Raw genomic sequence first — 9,813 nt, 5'->3', positions numbered from 1 at the left:
CCTGCTGAAATAGTTGGGGCCGGTTCAGCCCCCAAGCCCAGCGTCGCTCCATAATTAGATGGCAAAAATAATGAAAATAGACAACTCAGCGAATGTCATATGTAATGGATGAGCAATCTCTTTAGAGTCCCAAATAATTTTTATCGATAATGACGAGCATTTTTTTATTATTCCAAATAGTGCTAATGACCTAGTTAACAAACTTGTTGAAATTGCTATACAATTTCACTTTCTTCATAAGTCTATATGTAAATTTGCACGCCAATAAACCCGGAATAAAAAACCAAGTCAATTTACTTTGTAGAGAGTATTTCAATAAAAGCCATGTCAAAAATTAACTTAATTTATTTAACTCGTCAATCAATTTAAAAAAATAGAGTTTACTTATTTCTACATTCAAGATTCACTTGATCAGAAAGAATAAAAACATACGTGTGGTTTCACATTGGGAATTTTCTTCATCAATCTGATCAATCAACTCTTGAACAACAACATTCATAATTTGTGTGGTTTCACATTGAGAAGTAGATTCAATTTCACATTAAAGAAAATGTATATACTTAGAATTTTCTATGTAAACTTGAGGTTCATGCTGAAGGTTGGAGTTCTAATTGCACTTAGGTTCATATTCAACCATAGGTTCAGTTTGAATTGCAAATTCAATTTCTTCATAGTAAAGTCAGCTTCAACACAAGATTAAGGTTCCAAGTCCTGTTCAAGCATAGGTTTAGGTTTATGAATAAATTCCAGCACAAGGGAACTTTCAAATTCAAAATCAATTTCAAATTTAAACTTCGACTCCTATTCAGATATAGATTCAAGAATATTTGTTAATTTAGTTACAGGTTCAGGCTCCAAATCAGCCAAAAAAAAATTCAAATAAAATTTTCAATCTCCATCAAAACACATTCGAAAAATATTCATGACATGCAATTTATAAAATAGAATTATATTCAACTACAGATAATTCTTTTGCCCTATGTTCGACAAGTTAATAGAATAAAATATGTATTTTTCTATAGGGAGGACCTTAACTTGAATTAGTCATTGATCATTTGATATGTTTTTACATTAAACTTTTTTAGTTGGTTGTACAAAGTAATCAAATATCATTTATTTAGCGAGCCTCTGATTAATATTGATGCTGAACCTCACTTCAAGTTATTTTATTAATGTGCATGACAAGAGCAAGTGATAATTTTGCTTTTAAAAAAACATTAATCACAACGGTGATATTCATAATGGAACGCTCATAATATGCCTTAAGTTCTGAAGATCTAGTTAGAGCCCCAATTTTGGTGCATTGAAACTTATTATTCATAATCACTTGCCTAGCACCTTTAATTAAAAAACGAAATAACAAAACAATGTCAACGCACATGTTTTAACTATGAAAATCATAAAGTTTTTATAAGATTCATAAAAACTATAATCATGTTGCTTTCATTGCTTTAAATTGTTCGACCCATATACTCACTAAATGATAGACATAGCTCTCTAAGCTTATGTTTAAGTTCAACCGTGTAGGTTCTAGTTCACTTGCAATACTTTGCTAAAGCATATAAACAAGCCCAGCTAATGTAGATTTAGCACATTAAATAATTCAACATTGGATAGAAAAAACTTAAAGAAGTGATCAAAACTATCAATCGAGCCTAATAATTCTCAAAATTAAAACTCCCATCGAATGTAAGAATATAACTAAACAAGCAAGTCAAGTAGCTCATCTCCAACAAACTATTGCTAAATTTATCAGTCTACCAAACCTCGATCATCAAGATTGACTAATAAAATGAAGCCGATAAAGAAGTAGTAAAGGCCAGGTATAATTATATAATGGTGTAGAGTGTAGACCTACAATTACCCAAAGAAAACCAAAGGAAAAAAAAATGTTTTCAAAAATAGCAAAGAGACAATAACTTTCATAAATGCAAAAGCCGTAATTACTGGAGGTGCTTAAAAATCCATCATCTAATTAAAACAAAAAAATTGTATGAAGAAATCAGTGGCTAATTAATTTTGGCAAGCTGGAAAGACAAGACATTATCATAAAAATAATTCAAACTAAATAACACACCAAAAATATGACTTCAGTAATTTCCAGAAGGTTGTTAAAGATAAAATGTTATTAATCAAGCTAAATAAACATGAAATTTAACAAAATTCATGAGGATGAAAGGTTTAAAAATATCGTAAAAATTTTCTAAGAGATTATTTGGAAGATTATTTGGAAAATACAAGAAAGTGATATATTTGCATGGCTGATAAGTCAGTATTCTCCCACCTAAACTTATAATTTTATGAGCAATTACATAAATAGCACCCAAAACATTGCTATTTACAAATCTGGCACCCTCTTTCATCCATTTTTCAAATTCTCACTCAAAAATCAAATTCATGATAAAGCCGCAACCCATATTTTTCATTTTTATCAAATTCTCACTGGTTTGATCATTGCGGGCGTAAAATACACCGGTTCAGTAGTTCAAAAATATCACTTAGGAGATTGATTTTGTAAATAGCAATGTTTTGAAAGCTCCTAATTTTAAGTGAATTGAAAACTCCTAAAAGGAGAGACATGCTCCGGAATCATACCATAAAGGGGATGTTCAGTCTTACCATCAGCCACAAAGAAACCACATAAAGCATTCTCAGCAATTTAGATATCAAATTATGGAAAAATAAAAGAGATCATATTTTTTGAAGATTCAATGGGCCGATCTCCCTATAAAAATTACCAATGATGATGAGTATAAGAGCGGATGTTGTAAGGATTCTAGATGGATCAAATCAATCATTAGACAACAAAAAATGAAAATTAAAGGTCCATGAGCTAGGCCATTGAATTTAATTTTCGACTGTAAGAGAACAAAGGCAAATTGTATTTTTTTTATTTATTTTAATAAGTTGTGTTTAAATCTAAGGAAATATTAGAATAATTTCTATTTTAACGTATCCAGGTTGTTCTGATAGATAAAGTTTGCCCTTTTTTTGGAGTTTTTTCAAGAAAAAGAAAACAAGCTTATCCCCATCTACAATTATCTTAACATCGTGTAGTAGGGAAAAAGGAATCAGAAAATCTCCTAAAAATCTTTTCCCTTCTCCTTTAGCCTGCTCTCTAATACTCAGTTCCCACTCCTGTAGCTCAAAGCCGGGAAAGCTCCTCACGGATTATTGTATCATAGCTGAAACAAGAAATACATATCTGGTATTATGTTAGGTATGGCTCATATGCCACGAATGGGACAGATGCTGGAGCGGAGCGGAGCCCATGAGCGGAGTAAAGCGAAAGGATCTGTCCAATTGGGGGAGTTTCATTATGTGGGTTGGGGGTGCGGGGGCAACACCTCGGGGTTTGGTACAGGAGTAATTTAAGTAATTACATATCGTACTATAGGGTTATATATATGTCTTGTTTGTAACCCTAGGTGAGTCTCTGAGACTCTGAGATTCTGAATCTTGTCTTTTATACTCTTTTCTGAATATTGAAAAGAAAGTCGTCGTTATGCTCCCGAGGATGTAGGTATCTTTCCCGAACCTCGTAAATCTCTGTGGGTTCTTCTGGATTTGTGTCGATTCTTGTTTTTTATCGCTCTAATTTCTCAACAAGTGGTATCAAAGTTTGGTTAGAGGGCAGGGAAGAAAAATTTCAGCGGCGGTTCTCGAGCGGTTAGCGACCTGGTAGCGATCAGGCGAAGAAAATCGCGAAACAGATTGTGCACATGCAAAGCAGATTCGCGAACGAGGTTCGCGCACGTGAAGATCTGCGAATCGGCAAGGCTTCTTGCGGTTCGCGGCAGATTGGAGCAGGTTGTGAATCGCTAGGGAGGGATTTGCGACTTGCGAGGGGCCGCGACAACGCGCTCCGGATTCGCAGCAGAGGAGTTCGAAGGCTTCGACGATTCATGCAAACAGACGAAGAGGAGGTCACGACATGCAGCACTTCGACGAATTCGGCGGCTTGCGAACAAGCTTCGACGGGTTGAAAAAGGGATCGAGCGAAGGTCAGGGCTCTCAATAGCGAAGGAAGAAGCTCTCGCGAAGGATCTATTCGCGAAGCGAGAGATCGCGGAAGGAGTGTTCCCTCGTGAAGAATTCAGGAAAGGAAAGATTTCCTTCTGGAGCGGAGTTTTTTTCATGAAAGAAAGGTTGTAGTCAGCGGTCCAATTTCTTTCCAGAAGGAGGGGAAGCGGAGGATTTTCTGAAAGGAAAAAGGAGTTTTTTTTTAGAATGAAAGCAGAGCTTTTCTGAAAGTAAAAAGGAGTTTTTTCTGTAAAGCGAAGGGGGAGCTTTTCTGAAAAGAAATGGGAGCTCTTCTTGAAAGTTAAGGAAAAAGATTTCTGAAAAAGTTTAATTAAAGGAAATTCATTTTTTTAGTCTGAAAAAGTTTAATTAAAGGAAATTCATTTTTTTTAGAAACTTAATTAAGAAAAATAATTAATTAAGGAAACTTAATTAAGGGAATATTTTAATCCTTTTTCGGAAAGATTATGTTGTTTTAGAAAAACTTAATTAAGAGAATATTTCAATCCTTTTTCGGAAAGATTTTGATGCTTTTCTAAGAAACTTAATTAAGGGAAATACTTAACCCGCATTGGAGTATAAGAAACTCCATGATGTATTTTCTCCTAAGGGGTTGTATATTCGTCAAGGTGGAGATTTGTTAGGCATATGTGTTTCTCCTAAGGGGCTGGATATTCGCCAAAGTAGATATTTATTAGACATATATATTTCTCCTAAGGGGCTGGATATTCGTCAAGGTGGAGATTTGTTGGGTATATGTATTTCTCCTAAGGGACTGGATATTCACCAATGTGGAGATTTTTTAGGTATGGCTCATATACCATAAATGGGACAGATGTTGGAGCGGAGTAGAGTGGAAGGATCTGTCCAATCGGGAGAGTTTCATTATGTGGGTTGGGTTGCGAGGGCAACACGTTGCTGTTTGGTACAGGGGTAATTTAAGTAATTGCATATTGTACTATAAAGTTATATATATGTCGTGTTTGTAACCCTAGGTGAGTTTCTAAGACTCTGAGATTCTGAATCTTGTATTTTGTACTCTTTTCTAAACATTAAAAAGGAAGTCGCCGCTCTCCTCCCGAAGATGTAGGCATCTTTGCCGAATCCGAAACTCATAAATCTCTGTGTGTTCTTCTGGATTTGTGTCGATTCCTGTTTTTCTTCGCCCTAAATTTCTCAAACACGAATTATTATATCATAACTGAAACAGCGCCCATCTCCTGTGCAATTTATTATTGTTTTCTTTTTGAATCATCGCTGTTGTCTTAAAACCAATGAAAAGCTTCCGTTTTTCCACTTGTTTTGCCTTGGTTGCTTTTGTCCTTAATCTGGAGGCTTTGCTGCTAATTTCTGCCAGCACTGATGTTATTCACTGCTGCTAATTACTTCTCTCTTGTTTTTTTATTGCTATTGCACACTCCAGGTTGCTTTAATCAACAAACTTAGCACGGATAACAGCAACTTCTTGTCCCAAAAAGAATGAAGTCAATCAACCTTTTTTATTTAACATAGGTCATAAAGTTGGATTATTTTAATTCTTGCATCCATACTATTTTAAGCATTTTATAAATTTTAATTTAATTTCACACGTGAACAATTTTGAAATGATTTTGAGTTGGCTCAAAAAAAGTTCAAGCCAATTCAAAATCAGATAGTTTTGAGTCTGCATAAACTTGATTCAAAATTATTTCAGTTTCCAGTAGAGTTTTACTTGAGCAAGGATAAAATTTTTTTTAAGTTTGAGTTGAACCAACATTCCCAAACTCGACTAAATGTCAGCCATAAGGTTCGGTTATTAAAAAAAACTATTATTGCTCAAGTAGTAGGGCATCTATGTATTTGGATGTATAATCTAGCTCTTACCAGCATGCCCTCTAAATGAGCGGACTGCTGGACAAGGCACATCTATCAAGTGACGATGCCACTTATTTAAAATTGAATACTAATGAACAGGTATTGGCATTCAACTTCTGGAGTGCAATTTGTCTTAAATGGCTATCTCTCACCGAGTTTTTAGCAACATCTTAAGTTGTACTTGAGTACTCCTCATAAATGAATCCTTCCAAACGATTTAATACAATGAACTATTTGTCTTAGCTAAGCAACCAGGACCAATTCAGAAACAGCTTAGTTACTCTCATTAGATTGAATTAATTAGCTTGGGTTAAGCTGATAAGGGCGATACAATATCTACTTTATAAATAATCACATAACTTTCACACAATCAAAGAACCCAAAAATATCAGAGAATAGAAAGGAAGAAAAGCCCAAAAATATCCGAAAATAGGAAGGAAGAAATGCTTGAGCTGTACTATCGCAACCATAAATGCCCAAAGAAGAGAAACAACAACCACAAGATTTCATTTATTTTCAAGAAAATGAAAGTATAAACACAACTAATACTAGACATATTCTAACTTTCCAAATACCTACATATTAACCATAATAAGCAGACAAACCTTTCACGGGTTGGTCATGGCAATTTTCAACAACTGGCTCTAACTTGCCACAATTTTCATCATTTCTTTGTCTTTCATCTGTCTCTGAATTAGAAGAACTATTAGTCCCTGCACATGTAAAAACAATTCCATGCAAAACATTAGGATATATATAAATGTAGAGGCCATCAGGAAAAAATTTTCCTAATTTTGTTCATCATTGCAGGCATAGGTTCCAAGAGGATGAGCAGAAGTTGGGAGCAAAGTATATTTAAGCAGAAGGGCTATGGACTAAAAAAATAAAAAACTATTATTTATGGAACTAATATTCTTACAATCACTTGCAAAATAATAATCTCAATTGACAATTATAGTTATTAGAATATCAATTGTGCTTGTTGAATTTTAATACATTAATATAACACTCATTGTCATTTCGAAATCAATTCATTGAGGCCACCATTAGTTCCAAAGATAATGCCTGAAGAATGGAAAACAGAAACCGTAAAATCGTAAACAAAAATGAGACAAAATTAATTTGTATAAAAAAATCACTCAAGCAATGTTCGTCAGTACTTTAAATTTATTCACTGTGATATCATGAAGTACAAACTATTCATTGTGATTTGGTGAATTACAGACTATTGTTTAAGCGGAAGGGCTATGGATTAAGAAAATGATAAAATATTGTTTATGGAATTAATATATATACCAATCACTTACAAAATAATCTCGTTTGTGTCAACAATAGCTGTCAGATTATTCCTTGAGATTTAGTGAATCTCAAATGCATTTACAGTACACTCACTGCCGTTTCATTATTCAATTATTAAGGCATTATTCTACAATTAAGGCCATCATTCAAACAAATAGGGCTTTCAAAGAAGCACGTTGTCCACAAACAATTTCTGTTCTATTCATTTGTTAAGCAAACAAGAAGAACACGAACAATTTTTTAAGCTCGATTTATAAATCAAGCCAAACGCGACAAAGCTACGTGTGGTCGTGTTTGCCACATTTTGGCTCAAATTAATTAAATGATTAAAACTAATATTTAATATGAACTTTTTATATTGATTTTTAAGTTGGTTTTTAGAAAAATATGTTAAAATTTATCATTTGTTAAATCAATCGAGTTAAATTTTGAGCCGAACACAAGCCGAACAAACAAACAAATTTGAACCGAGCATAATACAAATATGTCATTCAAGAAACATTTCAAACATGAGTCGATCTCAAATTAAAAAAAAATTAACAAGCCGAACACAAACAAACACTGAGCTCGACGAAGTTAAGCTCATTTACACCTTCACAAACAAAAAATAACACAAAAAAAAAGCGAAACAAAAATGATTTTTATAATAATTTATTTTAAGCAGCGTTCATTAGAACTTTAAATTTATTCATTTTTATCTGATGAATTTCACAATATTGTTTTAAGTGGTAATGGCTGGCATTATGAAAATAACAGATTATTGTTTATGGAATTAATATACTTATAAAATTAATATACATACAAATCACTTGCAGAACAAGAATCTCAATTGAGTCAACTATAGCTATTAGGACATTCCTAGCGATTTGATGAATTATAGACTATTGTTTTAAGTGGAAGAGCTCTGGATTATGAGAATAATAATTGCATATGGAATAAATATACTTACCAATCACTTGCAAAACAATTATCTCAATTGAGTCCACTATAGCAATTAGTGAATTGCTTGAAGTTTGATGAATCTTTAATTCATTAATAGAAAAGTCACCCTCATCAAAATTCAGGTTGCCATTAATTCAAACGAAAACGACTGAAAAAAAGTGAAGCATAAACAGCAAATTAAAATGAAAGAAAAGTAATTTGTAAGAAAAAGTCCTTCAGATAACGTTTATTACAAATTTAATTTTATTTGGGAATTGAATCAAATCATAAAACGAGCTGAACGAATAGCAAAAACACAAAAGCAAGCTGTAACACTTGCGTTCCTCACATCCAGTAGATTCTTTCATTCCATGATTCTCACCATCAAACAAGTGATCGAGAAAATCTGATTAGCCTTCCTCAGTTTCTTAAATAAAAAATGGGCATAGGAAAAATTATTAGATACTCACCAACTATCGCTCAACTTAACACTGGATGAGTGGTTATTTGGTAAAAATGAAGTGAAAGCAGTGATTACCCTCAGCGTCCTTTTGAACCACATCCGTCACTGACGAACCCATTCCTCCCAATGTCTGATCTCCCCCAATTAATTTTCCATCTTCATCGCATCCCGATTTATGCTTTCCCTTCTCCGAACAAGCCACTTGAGAAGGAGACGACGAGCCTTGATGCTCCCTGACACTATCTGACCGATGACCCTGCCTATACACAAATGAGCCCGGTTTTTTTCCTTCCCTCTGATAATGTGTCTGCGGCCTCCTCAACCCAGCCTGGTGCAGCGCAAGCAGCACATCCCCAATCGAGAAGTAGTGCTGCATGTAAATGACTGGCGTCCAGTTACATCGCCGCTGCTGTATGCATCCTATTGCGTGCTCGAATTCGCCGGGCTCACCCATAAGCCGGATATGATGCACCAGAGCATCAATAATCGCATTCGCCGCCGCAAATTCACTTCTCAGCCACGATATAAATCCGTCCCTCTCGTCCGGAAACCACTGCCGCTGCGGCAGCGCCTCACCAACAGAGAAATGCATCTTCTCAGGTTGCACAGCCATCATCGACGGCTCAGCAGTTCCAACTCATCACCAGATCCCGCTATTTCAATACCAGAAACAAGTCAAAAATAACAATGCAGGTGAAACTAGGAACCGTCCAAGCAATCAGAGCAGCGAATGGAGCCGGAAAAGCAAGACGGCTCCGGCAATCACCCGCAATGGCGAACGGCAAGTGAAATTCAGTTGATCTGGATCGAAGGGAGCTAAGATCGAGACAGGATCTAGGGTTTCTACGAAGAGATGGATGGCTTTGAGAGCACGCGTTTCTGCTCTCCACCGAGTCGCTCAAATGCTGAGGCTGATGAGAGAGAGAGAGAGAGAGAGAGAGAGAACGGGAGAGGACCAGGAGGAAGATTCGTCTAGCGAGAGGGGTATTTCGGGGAAGTCGTTGGACTCGGTAAAACCCCGCACCTGTCTTGCGACCATTTACACGTATGCCGCACGGCATGGCGTATGCATTGATTAATCAACGTCCATTTTAGTATCTAACGGCCTAAAACATTGTACGCATAAAAGAAACTGTGCGGAGTTTTTAGGATAGTCTATGGTCCCCTTGGGCAGAGTAGAAGGCGCCGACGCGGAGAGGTACTTTTTTGGCCTATTGCCTGCGGAGTTGAATGTGGACCGTCTGATGCGGTGG

The 9,813-nt window shown here is 35.5% G+C and overlaps 1 protein-coding gene across 1 annotated transcript in view; it reads right to left on the bottom strand.

Annotated features, from left to right (window-relative positions):
- Positions 1-9,502, bottom strand: part of LOC110019780 — a 43,879-nt gene extending 34,377 nt beyond the window's left edge. Inside the window, exons 1-2 of the mRNA XM_020717607.1 lie at positions 8,636-9,502; positions 6,483-6,590 (exon numbers count right to left, since the gene is read on the bottom strand). Coding sequence (XP_020573266.1) covers positions 6,483-6,590; positions 8,636-9,176 — 649 coding nt within the window. The 5' untranslated portion in view covers positions 9,177-9,502. The remainder of the gene's footprint in view (positions 1-6,482; positions 6,591-8,635) is intronic.
- Positions 9,503-9,813: the final 311 nt, after the last annotated feature.

The sequence above is a fragment of the Phalaenopsis equestris genome, unplaced genomic scaffold (genome assembly GCF_001263595.1).
Source record: "Phalaenopsis equestris unplaced genomic scaffold, ASM126359v1 Scaffold000078, whole genome shotgun sequence".
Taxonomy (NCBI): Eukaryota; Viridiplantae; Streptophyta; class Magnoliopsida; order Asparagales; family Orchidaceae; genus Phalaenopsis; species Phalaenopsis equestris.
Note: the sequence above shows the minus strand (reverse complement) of the source record. Positions and strands in the feature narration are given on the sequence as shown.